This window comes from Protomyctophum parallelum, assembly GCF_964188405.1.
Source record: "Protomyctophum parallelum genome assembly, chromosome: 16".
Classification (NCBI taxonomy): Eukaryota; Metazoa; Chordata; class Actinopteri; order Myctophiformes; family Myctophidae; genus Protomyctophum; species Protomyctophum parallelum.
Genome location: NC_139711.1, coordinates 11,311,107 through 11,330,237, shown reverse-complemented (window position 1 = coordinate 11,330,237; position 19,131 = coordinate 11,311,107). Strand labels below are relative to the sequence as shown.

General features: G+C 41.4%; 1 protein-coding gene across 1 annotated transcript; it reads right to left on the bottom strand.

Annotated features, from left to right (window-relative positions):
* Positions 1-1,743: 1,743 nt before the first annotated feature.
* On the bottom strand, positions 1,744-18,691 carry slc25a48 (solute carrier family 25 member 48). The gene is made up of 7 exons (XM_083786567.1): positions 18,503-18,691; positions 14,960-15,003; positions 14,427-14,498; positions 13,047-13,299; positions 10,866-11,168; positions 7,806-7,939; positions 1,744-3,670 (listed from the first exon to the last, which is right to left on the bottom strand). Exons 1-7 carry the CDS (start codon positions 18,573-18,575, stop codon positions 3,566-3,568), a joined length of 984 nt encoding a protein of 327 aa, XP_083642693.1. The 5' UTR covers positions 18,576-18,691; the 3' UTR covers positions 1,744-3,565.
* Between the last annotated feature and the right edge of the window lie 440 nt (positions 18,692-19,131).

The following is a 19,131-nucleotide window of genomic DNA, read 5'->3' as shown; positions in this document are numbered from 1 at the left end:
TTCTACTAGGTATTCCCTGTGGGCCACTCCTACTCTAGGTCTCGGTGATTTGAACCATCACCACCCTACTAGGAGTATGTCCGGTTTGAACCGGCACACTTCTACCAGGTATACTACGGATATCATCTGACTTATCCGCTGGGCCACTTACAAGCACACAATCATTGGGAATTTCTGTGCTGCTTTAAAGTTGTCCTTCTGAAAGTCAGTGTGCAAAGCAAAGTGTCACAGTGCCACATGACAAATGTGGGATTTGAACCCTGGACCTGTGGATCACAAGCACAGCCACTCATCAAACTGAGCTAACTGCTGGTTACTACAACACAGCTTTTCTGTGCTCCATGTCAGTGTGGATTGCAAAGTGTCACAGTAAAGACTGGGTGGGATTGGCACCCTTTTTTTGTGTGTGTGGCAGCGTTCTAACACACTGAGCCACTGGTCAAAGACAATTCACAATGCTTTTTTGTTAGTTTTCTTCTTGTGAAATTGGTCTTGAAAGTAAAGACTTGAGTGGGGATTGAACTCACCATCTCCCGATCATGTGGCAGTATTCTAACACACTGAGCCACTGGTTCCAGACATTTGACACTGCTTTTTTGTTTGTTTTGTTCTTCTGTAAATCGGTCTTGAAAGTAAAGACTTGAGTGTGGCTTGAACTCACCATCTCCCGATCATGTGGCCAATGTTCTAACCATAGATCTAACTGACAAATCTGTGCTACTTGATGTCAGTGTGGAAAGTAAATGCATTGGGCGTTTAAGTTAAATAACTCAGAAACTACAAAACATTTCAATGTAAAAGGTTCCAGGCTGAAAGCCTTGGAACACCTAAATCAGGGGTTTTCAACTGATTGTGAACGAGGGACCACCAGCCTGACTTAGAATCAACCTGGGGTATATGGGCTAAGATTAGTGATTTTGTAACACTTGCTATGCATCCCATGTGTATGCATCCAACTGTTTCTCAACCAATGGTCCATTGACTACAAATAATTTCCTCATAATAATGACTCAACCAGACAATCAGATGCACTTCCCCCTCTCGAGATTCCAACTCCCTTTTTCTTTTGAATTTCTTGACCTCCAACTTGTCAGTAAATGACTACATGGACGGTCATCATAGGATCCCCAGGTCATTCAGTTCACTGTTTCCCCAACTAGTGGAAAGCATTTTTTTAGGCTACTAAATTAAATACGTCCACGGACCACCTGTTGAAAACCCCTGGCCTAAATGTTTGACCCTGGTACTGGATCTCATTCTCTGAGGACCAGCTGGCTATACACCAGAGATCTCCTCTGGCCTGGAGGAGTCCAGACACAAGATCTGTCACCTCCTCACTCACCTTAGATGCCTGGGATGATGCTTGGACTTAGCCACCCTCAGAGCCTCAGTATCATTGGATACACAAAGTTAAACATGTACTGTTGGTCTATTGCCAGTGGAGACCGGAAAGTTGTATGACGTTATCCACAAAAATGCACCAGCAGTACTTTCAAATAGATATGGTTAAGAACACTCATAATTGTAATCATAGATCCGCAAATACATCATAAAGTAATTTGAATCGCAAATACTGGGTAAAAAAATACAATACAAATACAAATACAAAATCTGTGTCTCAACGTAATGTTACTTGACATAGTAACTGTACTCTACTCGTATTAGAAATGCATTATGACTGTTACTCATGGAAGTACTAGTAGTTGAAAGGATCAAGAAGGCTCTTTACATTTTAATTAAAATCTTTATTTACAATAAAACATCTGTCTCACCAGCATCTGGAATGCCATTTTATATTATTTACATATGTATATTTTCATGAGATAGAAACAACGTTTTAAGACAACTATTAGAAATATAACAGTAGACAAAGGCTTTATTTGTGTGCAATTACATGCAGTCCTTGTAAATACTGATTAGCTGCTGAGAGGCTAATGAATCTGAAAAGCAATAATACTGTGAATAATGTGTACCTGAATCCATCCATTAGTAAAAAAAAAGAAGAAAAAAAACTTGCTTTTCTTAATATAAGAAACATTCATACTGTAAGTACATTCAGTAACATGGGATACACAGAAATAGACAATCAGTGTCAACAATGCAGAATGCTGCAAAGAAGATAATGTAATAAAACAAATTTATATTTAACAGGGTTTATAATGCAAATATTACCATACAATTCATGAGCGATCTGTGATCCCCTGTTAGCTGTTAGTAGTGTAGCCTCGGCAGGGGGGCGAACCCGGGACCTATGGATCCGATTGGTGGGTATACGTTACCAGTCAGCTAAAGAGCCAGGCTTGATAGTCAAGCATCAATGGAGCACCGTATCTATTATTACATTTGAGAGAATTCCACGGCCACGATGCAAATAGCTTTGTGTGTCGTTCTGGTGGTCAAGTCATAAGACTGTGACGTATAAGTGCCATTCACACCTGTGCTTTCTGGCCGTGATACGTCACTGACTTTACCTCTGCGTACTCTCTCACTCGGATCGCACTGCGTCACAGACGCTCGACCCGCCATAGACGTCCCCCTACCTGGAAGCACGTCCACGAATGAATGACTGTAGGGACCTCCACAATCAGGCAAGTAACATGCTGTCGACTACGCAGAAGAACGCAGAGGAACGAACAGAGAAACTTATCCCATCAATGTAGCCTCGGCCGGAAGGCGAACCCGGTACGTTACCAGTCGGCTAAAGAGCCAGGCTTGATAGGCAAGCAGAAACACAGCATCGTACTATAGCCTACAGTAGTTCTTGGCCCAGTAGGAGACATGACCTTCATAGAGCACTTTATCTTACAACAGTAGTATACACAGCAATACGGTGTTGAACTTGACCCATTCATAGTAATACTCCCTTTATGTATGAAAATAAATGTCCATTTCAAACCGTCGCTGTAGATTCATGTGTTCTACATCGGCATGGATGTTGAGCAATACATCAACTAGAGGGCAGTCTTTTTTACAAACAACAACGATCAATCAGGTCATTATAATGTTTAAAAGTTCTCTTCAATTTGCACAACTTCTCCCAAAACTGTTCTGCCATTATGAAAGAAAAAAAAGTGTTAATCGTTTTAACTAAATTTAGTTGAAGAATTTATTTTGGTAGCCTACTGCTCCATTTTGTCCGAATCTGTAAGCTTACATAAAATGTTGGACAAACCCAGAACATGGACAGAAGGCTCTGGGTCAGTACTTGTACTTAAGTATAAATGGGCTTATTTAACATCCAAAGGTGTTTAGTAGATTTCCATTGTGAATTATTGAAAATACACAATTAAAGAACAGACTTTCTTTGATGATATACTGTATACAGTTATCATGTCTGAGATTTTCACAAATAGGCCTACTGACAGTGAAACTATGTAATCTCTGTACCTTTCTACATTTCAAACCATAGGTTAATGCATTGGAATTCATTCTTAATTCTTAAGTGCTACCAAGAATTCTGGATTCATGGGAGTAAAACTGCAACCACACTTCTCAAAATGTACTAAGCTCAGCTCAATTCCCAATAATTATGTGTTCCATGGAGTTTCTTTTACTTCGACAGCCATTACAAGCTTCTGAAGAACTTGAGGGAGAGTTCATAGGTCAGAAACATGGTCGCACTCATCGGGAACCCTCGGATGGCGTTAACTGATGCACCCCGGAAGAACACCTGCAGGAAAGATCACAACATAATTTTAAGATGAAAGGAAAAACGCGGGCAGAACACGGTAATGGACAACATAGAGAGACACTATGGTTGTCTTTACACGAGAACGGTGTTCATAGGAAACGGAAAAATAAAGTATCGTTTGCTGGTGTCCCTTTAGACGATGACGGCGTTTTCAGGAGGTGAAAACGCAACAAAGTGAAACCACCTCCCAGAGTGGAAATCTTTGAGAACGCCGTTTCCTATGGTTTCCATATAAACAGGCAAAATGGCGAATCCGCAAAACTTATGACATCATGGCTCACGTTGGCTCACAACGCAAATGTTTATTAGTTCCTACAATGAACAAGCCTCCCTCCTAACAAGCGCCACATCAAGGTGAATGTAAAACCATGATGTAAATGAAATGCCTTGTGATAGGTGGCAGGCAGCAGCGTTTATGTAGCCTAATGTATTATAAATTATATAACCATCCCGTGGCGCGCTCTGCTTGCATGCTCTGGGCTGCCTGTCAGCCTGTCTGTCACCTCGATGCGTTAGTAGAAAACAGGCAGCGAGCGATGGCCACAACCCCGTCGTGGTCTGGAAGCATCATTCAAAAGAGGGGACTACTTGTACGTGGGTGACCTGGACATTATAGCGTTTTCATAAAGTGTGCGTTCTCGTGTAAAGGGTCAATAAAAATGAGAACGCAACGGGACTTCGCCGTTTTATCTGGAGATGGTCGCCGTCTCTTGGGGTTTTGAATGATGCTTCCAGACCACAACGGGGTTGTGGCCGTCGCTCGCTGCCTGCTTTATAATAACACATCAAAGTGACAGACAGGCTGACAGGCAGCCCAGAGCATGCAGGCAGAGCACGCCACGGGATGGTTATATATTTTATTATACATTAGGCTACATAAACGCTGCTGCCTGCCACCTATCACAAGGCATTTCATTTACATCATGGTTTTACATTCACCATCGCTGATGAGTGGTGCTTGTTAGGAGGGAGGCTTGTTCATTGTAGGAACTAATAAACATATGTGCTGTGAGCCAACGTGAGCCATGATTTACACTCTGGGAGGTGGTTTCACTTTGTTGCATTTTCACCTCCTGAAACACCTGAACACCTCCTGTTCTCGTCTAAAGGGACACCAGCAAACGATTGCCGTTTCATATGAACACCGTTCTCGTGTAAAGACCACCTAAAAGAGACCTAATGCAAATCATGCAATGCACTTGTGCAGTAGTGTGGTAAGTGCACTTTGGGGCTGAGTCGCCAGGACACCCATGACCATTTCAAGCATTGAGGTTCAAGTTTACCATTCCATCAAGATAAAATGTATAATGAAAGGTTACGGGTCTAAAATCATCCATTTGTGAGAAATTATATGACCTGGATAGCAATGATTCTACAGTAGGCTTGGCTTTAACTCAGAGAAGTTGTCCTGGTATAACCCTAGTATATTGATCCAACCATGGTTTGAGTTTGCTGAGTTTGTTTTGTAAAAGAAAAAGCGCAATGATCGTGATGCCTATTGATCTGGTGTTCCAACACTGATCATCAGCTGTTTTCTACAATTAACCAATAGTTACTCAAGTTATATCTATCAGGGGAAAGCTTAGATTATGTCAGATAGTTTGTGTACTTGACTTTGGGCTGCACGGTTATGGCTACAATTAAAATCATGATTACTTTGCTTAACATTGCAATTTCTTTGACATAATAATTGGCCATCAGGATTTTTGTGATTATTGTTGTCTGTCATGTTTTTGCTAAAATGGTCTGTAATGGCCTCTGTTTTGTTCTGCATCTGAGTGGATGTGGAGATGGCTGCTACAATTAATTTATGTTTGCTAACCACATTGTGTGCGAGGCGAGGGCAAGGTTAAGTTTGAATTCATTGCATGATTTCACAATTAAATAAATGTGAAACACAAAATCTGAATGTTCTACTGTTCCTGACACAGTTTGCAACCCTGCCCTAACTTGACCAACACTAATAATAATAACTGTATAGCACAGCACAGCAGTCGGACAGGTATAAATATAAAGCAGAAATACTGTAGTGTAGACCTTTTAGGTTGGTTCAGGTGTCGTGTTGCACTAAACTGAAAACAGACAAATTGTGACAAATCGTGGACAAAGTGACATCGGATGCTGCTCTTGTCACTATGGGCTGTATTTTGCGTGTCTTAAGTACCAGGTCTTATTCCCTAACTTGAGTAAACTAAAGACCTGGAGGTGTGATCAATGCCATTTGGCTATTCTGAGTGGCCAAAGAGCATTGATCACACCTCCAGGTCTTTAGTTTACTCAAGTTAGGGAATAAGACCTGGTACTTAAGACACGCAAAATACAGCCCATGTGTGTTCTGATCTTGTGACTGCGGTGGGCACAAGTCTCTTTGAGCCACCGGCCCACCTGGCATGACCTGGGCTGGGTAATAATACACTACCTTTATACTGTATGTAAACACTCATTTTCACCATCTATGTGAGGGTGAATATAACTTTTTCATGTACTGTACTTTCTGAGTTCATTCTAGAGCAGTGGTTTTCAACCCTTTTCATATCAAGGCCCATTATTTATATGCATTTTAGCCACGGGCCACCATTAGATGAGATTTAGCCTCTCAGTCCTCTCAGAATATTTTGTTGTCGTTGGATAAGATAAGATATAAGAACAGGAAAACGTTGATCAAAATAACAATAATTCTACATTCTCTAATTGTGTAGACGTCTTGTAAATTAAGTAATGCAGATGTTTAACAATATTTGAACTCTTGGGTTTCAACTCTCGCATGAGTTAAAGATCCAATAAAGGACCATTTGGTTACCAACTCTCCATCATTTAGCTGGGGACCACCTGGAACCCCCTCAAGGACCACTGGTTGAAAACCACTGTTCTAGGGTAATTCTACTTTCATGTACATTTCTGGATTAAACTACCTTTGTGAAAGGTAAAGAATTACAGAGTAGCCTACAGTGAGCTTGTAGATCTGCCATTTACTGTATTTCGGGGTGTGACACCGGCGCGCAATGAAATCAAGCACCAAGAACCAAGCACTATAACTATAATATTTTGTAAATATATTGTTTGAAATAACAGTTAAAAAAAGGTTCAAGTACATGGCAGAGTCCACACCACGACTATAATGCTGACCGGGGCTGAACGTTATATTTAAATGGTATTATAGTGTTTTGTGTGGACGGCCTCTGCTGTTATGTCACAATCTGATGATCCATTTAAGTTTCTTTCAACCTCTTTTCCATCATAAGTCTTTACTACTACACTACACATTTTGTTGGTTAAATGGTCTGAAATTGGTTCAGGTCAACACTCAGAGTTGTATTCAATTCTGTACTTTTATTTGAGTAGTTTAATACAAGGATATAATCTTATCCTTCAGTAAAATTTAAGTTGAGCAACAGTACTGCATTGCGCAGGTGGCCGTTTTGCAGAACTGTACCAATGTTTTTGGGGGGTTTGTTTGTTTGTGTCCTGATGTAACTGAAAGAACATTGACACACATTCACAGAGAGCAAAGGGAAACATGCATGCACGCACGCACGCACGCACGCACGCACGCATGCAAGCACACACACACACACACGCACACACGCACGCACGCAGGCACGCACACACACACACACACACACACACACACGCAAGCGCGCATGCATAGAATGAAGGCTACTGGCACAGAATTAGAATTCCAAGAAGATACAGAGTAAGGGTGCTGAACTTTCCTCTGGCATGCAGTGTTTTTAAGATCAGGTCCAAGTCCTCAACGACCATAGAATGTGTTCCTTTTCATGTAAACATGACTGGTACATCGGCTTTGGAAACAGTTTGTTGTTTTGGACATACTGTAGGTGTAGTAGGTGATATTACTTATATGTACGGTGTCTCTTGGAAATGTTTGCTCCAATAAACAAATTATGATCTTACTATTGATATTATTATTATTATTACCCTTATTATTATTATTATTATTATTATTATTATTATTATTAAGAAGGGGGGAGAAATCCTGTTGAGAATCTTCAGTGTTAATTTGTAACTTTACAGGTCCATTTGGTTTCATATGTACACTGTTAAATGAAGACATATTGTACTGTGTATAATGAAAGAGGAGTCGCTAGCTCACCTGTAGGCCCTCAGTCCTGTAGCTGTGTATAATACAGTGGAGGACACCCTTGTATTTCCTGTGGAGCTGACCATCAGCCTGCATTCTGCTCTTCACCACATCCGCTGGTGTTGCAGTCACCCAGGAGATGGATCCTGAAACATTAAGTTAACCACATGGTTGAAGTAGGTGAAAACGTGACTTTAATTTTTAATTCATGCTGATTTAAAAGGCATTTAGTCTATTCTGAATAACAGGTCACTAATCGGATGCACGTTCTGCCTCTGTTTAGTTGTTGTGGAAGCGGAAGCTTGAAAGCCAACTAAATATCTACACTAAATCTACACTAAATTGACCGAACGCTGACTGTCTGTCATTCTGTCTGTACGCTTCCTTTGCACAGAGCAAGACTGCTGCCTGCTTAGGACGCCTTCTCAAAATGCCACGGAAGCACGGACAGCCTCACGGAACCTATAGCGCCGCACAGCTCTGTCCTCCAGCCTCAATGTGCCCTGCTTTAATTACAAACACCAAAGCCAACCTCCAAGTTTAATAGATTATATGCATCTCTATGGGCAGCATACGGCGGTTAGGGACCGTCTACAAAGTGCAACACCGAAAGTGAAAATATTCAATAACTTCATTTAGAATCAGAATTATTCCCCCCTATCAGTAGCCTAATGTCATCTATTACATCGCATTACCCACACTGAACAGCATTTGATGTTCATATTTTCAGAACGGGTAAGGACTAGTATTTATTTTAAACAATATTTAAAATAAATAGATAAATTATAGATTTCTGAACTAAATCTAACATATATTATTTCAGATCGATGGGGAATACTGGCCTGTTGCAGCAGCAAAAAGTAAGCAATAAAACCAATACAATTAGTTAAGTTATTCATGGTATCAATACTAAATTGCAAATATTGACCATTGTAATTGTCATCATAATTTGCTGCTAAAGTTTAGAACTCAATGCTATGTCTTCTGGTGCTTTCCAGAATCCCATCATTCAAATAATATATATTATAATATATATTATAAACAAATTAAAAACATTTGTCACTTTCAAACTAGTCTCTCGAGACAGACTGTTGACTCACGCAAATTCACAGGAAAATATGGCACTGTTTGCTTTTTATTTTTTTAAATGTTTTTTTTTGTGGCTTTCGCCTTTATTTTATATATTTTTTATGAAGGACAGACAGTAGGCTGACAGGAAATGGGGAGAGAGATGGGGCGTGACATGCAGTGAAGGCCGTAGAGTCGAACCCGCGGCACACTGCCAGACTGGAGTACCAGCCAAGGTGCCTGGAGCCCTAGACCGCTGACCTCGTTTGCTTTTTCTAATGGGTTCCCATCATAAAGTTTGCATCTGGATTGCGCATCTCCTGCATGCACTGCAGCTGCTTCCAACCTTCACTGTCTTCCACAAGTATGGCGTCTGCAGCATCTGGAAGGCATTTTCCCTCCAAACAAAACAAAACAAAACAATTTGGGCTTTCAAGCGCTTCCCCACGACGCACACGGCCAAGACTTTCTAAAGAAAAAAGCTGTTTTGATCTGTAATGTAGCATGCATGCCGCTTGCAACTCATACAGACTGGCCAGCGGTTAAGACCTTATCCATCATACCGGGTATAACCAACGTAAGCCGGCCAAAACTGTGCAGTCTGCAATCTGTAATCACCGTAACAAAGGCCGTCCGCTAAATGTTGAAAACTTTAATTTAATTCACACAAAAATGAGAGCAACCAGGATGACAGTAATCACGAGGAAAACATACCAGAAGAGATATTTTTCTGGTACTTCTTTAATTATGCAGACTATGCAGAACAATTTTCATCCCACCCACGTATAAACAAAAAAGTACACCTAATTACAACCATTCTCTCAAAGCTGGAAGCTGTCCACGAGGTTCCTCCAGCTCTTTTCAGTGGAAGGAATTAACATTTAAGCATTGCTGTGTCTGTTGACAACTCTCTACAAAGGTTTACCTCACTATAGAGGGAAAGTTGTTACACAACCCCCCCGTTCCATTAAAGACAGAACTTAGTTCACCCCAAAAAATACTTCTTTACACACCACAGTTCATGGAGATTTTCAGTTTTCATCACATTCCGAAGGCCCCCTACCCACTGCACGATATTTGCTCCGATTATGCTGTCGGGGAGCTTTTTTTTCCGCTCGCCGACAAAACCCCTAATCGGATGCAAGATCAGGCCTTTATCGGCGAGGTTTTGCTCGTTGTGTGAGAAAGGCTCTGCGAGAAGATCCAGCGGCTATAAAAGCGCTCGCCGATGCCTTCCCGAGCGTTTCTGAATACCTTGATATTTGCCAACTGGACATCATACAGTATGAGCGGGGTTGCGACGGCACCCCGAGAAGGTCTTTATTACAGCTGTTCTCACATACTGTCTGTCTGTCTGTCTGTCTGTATCGATAGATGATAATAACCTTTATTCCTTGGGTAAATCCAGGTGTCATACATATTGCTATAGCCTAATATTGCTATTAAATAGTCTATAAAACCAACGCATCTCACTTGAATAATGTTGATAAAACCGTGTTGGAATCTACGCTGCAGCACAAACATTTGGACCATGTGCTCTGTGTGTGTGTGTGTGTGTGTGTACTGATACAGATTTTTGGTATTCGACTATTCGTCTTTAAATACCTCAAAGTAGTCCAATATTTGATTATTCGCAGGTGAAATATGTATTTTTTTATCCAATACTTGAAGTATTTATCATTAAAACCCAGTGTTGCAAGCCTTGAAAACAACCAAAGCGTTAACTAATGTAGGTGGGTCATCGAATGGCTGTGAAAGGCAGCTGTGCGTTGCGGACTAAACTCACAGCAGCTGTTCCGTTCGGGCCAAGCCCCCAGAACTGAGAGGGAGAAGTGAAGCAAATGCCTTTCTGCTATGAATGCTGCCGTTTCAGTGCCCCACCTACATTGAGTGACGGTGACGGCACAACAGTACAGTACAGTGTGTTTCCCTTTGCTCTTGTGAGTGTTCTTTTAATATTTTTTATCCCACACACACACACACACGCACACGCACACAATCTACCTGCTAGTCCTCCAGCCAACCAGATGGAGAAAGGATGAGGGTTGGTCTTGCCGTCGGGGCTCAACAAGTCACATGCGATGGTGTAGGGAATGAAGTAGAGCACGTAACCGGGAACGTCCCTCAGCAGCATGGCCCCGGCTCCTCTGTACAGCCCCGGGACGCCCTCAGTCTGCAGGATGCTGCTGATGCAGTGAATGGGGCCCCTGTAGAGCCTCTGGCCCGCCACGTCCACAGAACGCAGGGTGTGGCACCCTGCAGGGATGTTGCCACCGGTGGACGTGTTGGCGGCGAGGTGGAGGTTCTCTGGGTATCGGCGACACAAACATGAGCGGATGTCAGTGTTTGTGAAATATTATTATTATAATTTTTATCTGGTTACCCACTTAAGCCCTATTCAAAGATCATCAAAAAATAGCCGATCTACAAGCTCACAACACAACACATTATAGAATGACGGTGGTTAAATGAGCAGGTTTGATCTAGTTTATACTTTGTCATATGACTGCATTGGAAGTGAAATTAGACTTTATTGCGAACGCAGTGAGCCACTTACTATGACAGCAAGGGCTGAATGTCTGTGTGTGTGTGTGTGTGTGTGTGTGTGTGTGTGTGTGTCCCGCTGTTACACCACCCGCCCGCCACCAGAGGGCGCAGCTGTAGCACACACACACACACACACACACAGGGCGCAGCTGTAGCACACACACACACACACACACACACACACACACACAACCACACACACACGAGCTGCGTTCGCTTCCCGCGTTTGCGCGTCTTACTTGTACAATACTGTCATCAGGAGCTGAGGGATCGTTTTAATTGTACTGTATGACCTCTGGGACAGAAGTCATTGAACTTTGAGGGATGGTAAGAGCATGTTGAGGAGGCAGAGTTAGTTGGTTTGACCATGGAAATGTCCAAGGTACTGTACAGTCCACCCTGTAGCCACGTGTCCATGAGCAACACCCAACCTACTCCAGTGAGTCAGCAAAGTGACACAATATTAGTGTTATTACTCCATCCAGGAGGTATATTTTCTCCTCTGTCTGTTTTTAATAGGATATCTCAAGCAGTTTGTTCTTGAGCCAATGCCAAAACTGTCGTGAACCAAGTAGTCTGTTGTCGGGTAATGTCACACGAGAAAATGACTAAATGAGCATGAGGTCATAATAAGGAAGTGAAACACAATAACACTTTCAGTACAGTTAACCTGATTTGAATGACTCGGTTTTATAGTTTTACAGTTGTTTTACAGAGTGACAACACACCCTAGACACAACATGGTCACAAGGGTACTTTATTGTGACACTGTAAACTTCTATAACATATCTTCCTAATTATCATACTACCAATAAACTACTCTTATCTATATGGCCCATTTCATATATGAGATATAACTCAAAGTTAAATTAACCCCTTACATACTATATACCTGTATACCCGGGGTCTGTACTTGGCCCCCTACTTTTTCCGATTACACCAAAAATAGCCAATCTACAAGCTCACAATGCGTTGTGTTGCAACACGTTGTGAGTTTATAGATCGGCTATTTTCACAGAATGTTCCGCTATTACCATAGGGACATTAGGGTTAAAGTGTTTAATTCACATAAGATCTCTTCTACAGTCCATTTGAGTCATCTTTGACTTTGGTCAGTATTCGCAGGCAGCTCCCCAAGGGAAGTGATCAGGGTCATTCCAAAGGCCTTCAGCTGACAGGGCCCGTAAAACATACCAAGGTTTATAGAATTTATTGTGTGATAAATATTGGGCATCCAGCGGTATAGGTTGACATGGCACTGATCCTCATTACAAGGAAACCATATCAGTCACAAGCAAAAGCTCAACTCACCTCTCTCAGAACAGAACAGATTTTAACAAAGTCCTGTAATGTAACTTTGAAATTAAGAATGTTTCTATATTTTCAAACAAATAAACTGCCATGCGAGCGTAATCAATCAACAGTATGCTAGTTCACCTGCCTGCCTATATTCACCAGCTAAAATGTGCTACTGCAGTCTGATCTCGATGAGGCCACAGGTTTTTAACTAAACAATTAGTAACAACTACTGTCCATATTCACACTGCAGCAATTCCCTCCAACATAATACCCAGGTAACTGACAACTTTGGGGGAAAAGAAAATATTTTTGTTTAATCACGTGAAACCGTTCACATACCTGCTAGAACCGTCTGTGTTTGCATCTGCAGTCTGATCTTTACGAGGTCTACGGGGGCTCCCAGACCCACGGAGACCAGGCCAGTTAACATGCTGGCCAGCGTCAGGTCCAGCATACCACACGGGTGCCTCCCGTCGCCATAGCGGTACTTGCTTATGAGCCGCTGGGTGTTGTTAAAGAAGCCAAACACCATAGAGTTATAGACGGCGATGCTGGCCAGGGGAAACGACATGCCTTTGAAGAAACCAGTAACCTGTGCAAGGGAATCAAGAGGAAAATACTTAGTTTAGACAGGTTTTGGTTTAGACTAGTCATTGGTTAGACCAGTCATTAGTCCTACATCTACAACCTATCTCAAACCCTCACCCTAAACCTAACCTCCCACGGGGCAGCACACCTAAACCTAACCTTAACCCATGTCTAATCATTGACTAATCTAAACTAAGTATGCATCCCGAAAAGGGTGCAATCATGTCTGCATGTCTGCATGTCTGCATGTCTGCATGTCTGCATGACAGACAGACAGACAGACAGACAGACAGACAGACAGACAGACAGACAGACAGACAGACAGACAGACAGACAGACAGACAGACAGACAGACAGACAGACAGATAGACAGACAGACAGACAGACAGACAATCCCCTCTTGTGGGAGTGTTTGTACAGTAAGATGGATGAAGAATCAGCATGGGAGCATTATTGTACTTTCTAGGACACCTGACAAAACAACAACACACAGCTGTACTCAGCCTGTAAAAAGTAATCTGATCCCTCATCCCTGACAAATGTGACACGGACTGGTGCATGGCCACATCATTTATAATGGAATTGACTTTGGAACATTTGGATAACACCCCCCCCCCCCCCCCTCTCTCTTTTTTAATTACCACCAACGAAGGTTACGTTTCTAAACTTTCTAGATTTGAAACGTCACCTTGGTGGTAATAAGAAAATACATTTGGAACTGGATCCAGTGTTCAGACTCTGTTTCCCTTTGATATTTATCTCTGCCTTTATAACTTTGGATGTGCGTGCTTTATTCGCTGTTTGCATAATGTCTGATACTGCCAACTAATCTCCTCTTCAGCGTAAATGACCAGTATGTAATGCCAAAAAAGATACTACAGATAAGAGGTCTAATAAGGGTCTTATCACTGTCCATGTGGAAAAAAAGAACTGAAACAAACTCTAATGGTACATCTCTTAATTTCAAAACCTAATCAAATAAAAGTCCCAGATTGGACACAAATATTGAGAGATCAGTTGAGATGTAGAGAGGACAACACAGACCAAGGCAGAGAGAAATAGAGAGAAGAGAAAGAAGTTACAGTAGTACGACCCATATAATAAAAGAGCCCAACAAGTGATATTTCTTACGGTCTCTTTTCTATAGATGGTAAGAACACAGTGAAACATGCTGTTGTAGCCCTTCCCTGCCTGTAGACGTGTCTGATGGGAATGAAATGGAAAAAGAAGGAGAAAAGAAATTCAGTGAACCCAGATATTCAGTAACTCAATACAGCAGAATATGATTTACATTTTCTATGTTTAATTCATTTTCTGTACTTTATTGTTCCTTGTTTTGATACACTTTTGATTACTATATTATGCATTCACAAAGGAACAAAGGATAATCAAACCACTGAAACCAGGGCTATTCAAGAGAGTGTTCGAAAAACTATTTTCAACAACACTAGTTGTTGAAAAGGTTTCTTTATCCTTAAGAAAGAAACAGCTGTGTCTTAATCCTTAATACATATAAACAAGTTTAACCACCTGGCATTCAAATGTGAATAGTGAAAAAGCAGATCTAGAAAGTACACAATAGTGGTTAAGTGAATCAGGCTTGGTGGACAGCCTTAACGTTTTATAAAAGCTTGGTAAAATCAGGGTATGATGGTCGAAGGTACCTTCACTGTGTCCAACGGATGGCCCACAACCACACTGGCGGCTCCTGCAGAGACAGAGCGAGAGAGAATGAACAGAACGAGAGAAAGGAAGAGGCAGGAAGAAAAAAGAAACAAAGTTAGAGACAGAGTCACGATCATTCTGTTTTTGAGCTCACATTAGATTTCATATTTTGTATCACAAGGGCTGCCACATGCCATACAATATATGAAAATGTAGCAAATCTCGTCTGAATCTTCCTGTGCTGCACAAATACACTCCAGTTCTGTACTCCAGTTCATAATATATATTGTCTGTGGACCACTGGTGGTCCGTGAAGGTGGTCCCTGACCATGCAGGAAAGTGATTTATTTTCTTCCTCCGGAAAGTGCACTAACTTGGCATTTTCTTTTTACGTTTTTTTATTTTTAAATATGGATGTGAAGTCTGAATTAGTGAAGGAAATGACATTTCATTATGTTTTCTGTTGAAGCAGGCTTGGGACATAAAACAGGGGTAGTGTTTTTGTAAACACTGGACCAACCCGACTGGAATCTTGCTCGCTGAGAGAAAAATAAATCACACTTGTGTGAAGTGAGGGGCGAGTTTGTTTCTGATTGTACACAGGGGGCATGCTGATTGTTGGGAGCTTGCTGATTGTTGGGAGCGCATGAATGAGAACAGAAGTCCATAGACTTGCTGCCACATGACGTCATGTCTGAAAGCCAGACATTGGAGGGGCTAGCGCCACTCATAAGTAATCACAATTTACTGGTGATTAAAATGAAAATTGTGAAAATTGTTTGATAAAGGCCTATATGGAACATCTTGCATAGGCAGTAAATATTAGTATATCTATAATCTATTTGCCTTTTTTGCCTTGCATTATGTATTGATCTTCCTAAAATTACAATATTGATTCACAATGCATATTAACAAACAATCTGTATACTTGCATATAAGTTATAACCCTCTCTAATGGAAATGATTAAAGGAGCATTCAGTGATTTGGGTGATTTGGAAAAAAAACCCCGGTCCGACCCTGTAACAAGATGTGCACTTGCACACGCTCTACAGTGGGGGGACGTGCAACAGGCCAACAGCATGCATGCACACCAAGTCCCGCCCCCGCTCGATCATGATTGGAGGAAGGCCCCTTTTTTGACCCCAAGGGTTATCTGGGGACAGGGAGGAACTCCTTATATGGTCAGCACACTCTATAGTAGGGATGATTATCACAAAAGAAGAAAAGTGATGTTTGAATTAAGTGAAAACACTGAAGATACCTTTAATTGGAATCAAATCTAAAGAAGCTAATCTAATATAAGCACATGCACCCCCGCCTATGATTAAAAAACAAAACTGACAGCTTTTCTTCTTATCTTCACTGCATACATCTGTCTGTGCAAAAGCGGAAGCAGATTTGAGAAATAGCCCTACAGCCATACAGACCAAAGTCCGGTCAAGGGGCAGTTGTGGCACAAGGCAGATTTGATATGGCCCCTGGCTTCCTTCCAGAATGAATTATGTATGGCCCGTCAGCATATAGTCATGTGAATTTCATACATTGAAGTTTCAGGGTGTTTTGAAATTAACCTGGGCAGACGATTCTAACGATTCCTATCTGCTTATCCTAATTGTTTTGTTTGATTCTCAAAACGTTAAAAGAAGGCCTTTCCCGCCCACACCTGGTTACATTTAAAACTATTTGTAGTAGAGCATCTCTGCCCCAACGCTCTTTTTTCTGTAAACATACCTTTTGCTGCTACAGCTTTTACCGATATGTGTTCTGTACTGTGTATATATATATGTCTTTACTGATGAATCAAGTGTAAATGGACCACAATGGAAACAACACCCCTGGAGGGTTTTGTGTTATCCTTTTAACAGAACTTTTGACTGTACTTTGTGGACATTGATTGATTGATTGATTGATTGAAATATTTATTAACAGTTTGCAGAATTACAGTACATTTCAAGCACAAACTCAATACAAAGACTGTTAAACTGTGAGTGGACGACCCAATTAAGCATTACACTTGTTTACAAGAGGGTCCATGTTCAATTCATCAAAACATTTAGAGACGTACAAATAGACACTTCAATATAGACTATATAGTCAAAGAACAGAACAGGATTTCATCATAAAGGAGGTAAAGGGTCTTGCATGTCTTAAGGGCGTTCCACATTTTGGTGGCATAGGAGCGAAAATAATTTAGTCCCTTGTTTGTGCCGAATCTGGGTTGTACATGGTTCGTTGCACTCCCTCTGGTGTTGTGGGTGTGGACTTCGTTGACATTAAGGAAGTATTTAGAGGTACATGGGTATCTTGGTGGTGTATCGAATCTTGTGGACCAGACCCATTGCAAGATGCTGTACTCTGTCGTCGACCTAAGCCATTCCAGCCTGTCAAAGTGGGCAGGAGTGAGGTGGGTTCGGGGGGTGAGGCCAAGTAGGAGCCTGACCAGTTTGTTTTGGGAAGTCTGGAGCCTAGTTTTAAGGGCCTTTGAGGTGCTGTGGTACCAGGAGGTGCATGCATAGTCAAAGAAACCTTGTACGAGGGCTCCTGTTAAGGTCTTCAAGGTGTTTTTGTTGACCAGTGAGGAGATCCTGTAAAGGAATCTTGTTCTTTGGTTGACTTTTTTTATTACGTTGGTGGCCATTTTTGGCCATTAAGTGTGATAACATTGTCACCAACTCTAACCAAGAAGCCATTTGCCTTGCTGAGATTACTATTAGATCCAAAGAGAATGGATTCAGTTTTTCCCAGGTGTAAATATTTTGTTAGAGTTTGTTATCAGAGAGCCTGCAGGTGCAGATTCTACCGAGTTCAGAGCTGAGCATACATTCTTGTTAATAAAGTAGGCCTAAATAAATCAATCAATTTGAGCAAAATACTATTGGACTGCATATATAGCCCCGTTTGGAACCTCACCCTCCACGATTGCAGAAGCAATGCTGTGCATGCATAATTATGAGAAAAAGGCTAGCTATTGTTTTTGTTTTGTTCACAGCACTAGGAGTGACGTAGGTACTATTGATATTGCAATGTAAATAAATACAATTGTTGTAATGCGACTTTGTATGGTCCAAAGATCATGACAGGAGATGCAGTCGGCCATAAGTATTTTCAAATATGATTTAAAAAGAAAAGTGTATTATAACCCCTGATGTAGCAGCAGGCGGCAGGCCATATGTCAGGTAGAAATAGTGGCTGCATGTTACTTCATTCAATAGCCTAACCGTGTCAAACTGCGCCCCTATTGGACATTATGCATTCCAACTGAATAGCGGGGTTTTTTTATTATTATTTTTTGTGTGCAAAATCTGTTGGGAATGGAGGCAGACCATACTTAAATAGCAGCAAACATAAGAATACTATATTGATATAGCTATTAGATAAGTGTACCATGTGGTCAAACAGTTGGTCAATTTAATACAGGCTATGCGCATCTGAATACTTAATTCCCTTTGAATATAACAACAGCAATATTAGTTCTAGGCCAGCTCCCCAGAACAGAGCAGCGGAGGAAAACAGAGAGGCTACTGTAGGGGTACACACTCACCACCGATCCATCCTGCAATGAAATCATCCAAACGTAAACAATTCTTCGTTGATGTGGCAGCTGATGTGCTCATGATTTTAGTTCAAACTTCTGTGCGTCTGCGAGGTCTACCGAAGATTTGCAATGTCGCGCATCTGCACTTCTGACAACAACTCCGCATCGGTAATTCATAAAAATCCACTGAGTTCAAAGAAAACTTAACTGTTTAACTTTAATGGTGTGGGCGGGCCCGTGAAACTCACACACAAAACTCTATACTGTAGGTATCACGTTCAGAGAGGGACGAGCCAATCAGAATAGTGCGTTTCTGTGCGGCAACTCCTTCGTCCCAACCTATGGGCCAAACACGTTGCTCTGTTTGTTGATTTATAGTCTGCAGCCTATGGAAAAAGCAATTGAAATGAGCCATGAGGAGAGAGAGTGGTCCTACTCAATAAAAACAAACACGAATCATACAATCCGATCTTGCATAGACATTCCTACTATTCGGTGCCATTTCAGCATAGTACATTTTTCAAAAACCAAATATTTTTTACAGGATTTATTTTATTATTTTTCCTTAAAGAGTGCATGTTCAACACGATCTTTGCATCATTCCAATTATTTCCATATCCATTATTTACACCGCT

Bases quoted from the DNA above. Each gene is read 5' to 3' on its own strand.
- slc25a48 (XM_083786567.1), bottom strand. From the start codon at position 18,575: ATGAGCACATCAGCTGCCACATCAACGAAGAATTGTTTACGTTTGGAT. The intron at 7,940-10,865 runs GTAGATTGTGTG...TTAATGTTTCAG, and splicing joins GTTGGCTGGAGGACTAGCAG to GATCCATCTCCTGGGTGACT. The intron at 3,671-7,805 runs GTGAGCTAGCGA...TCTTTCCTGCAG, and splicing joins ACAGGACTGAGGGCCTACAG to GTGTTCTTCCGGGGTGCATC.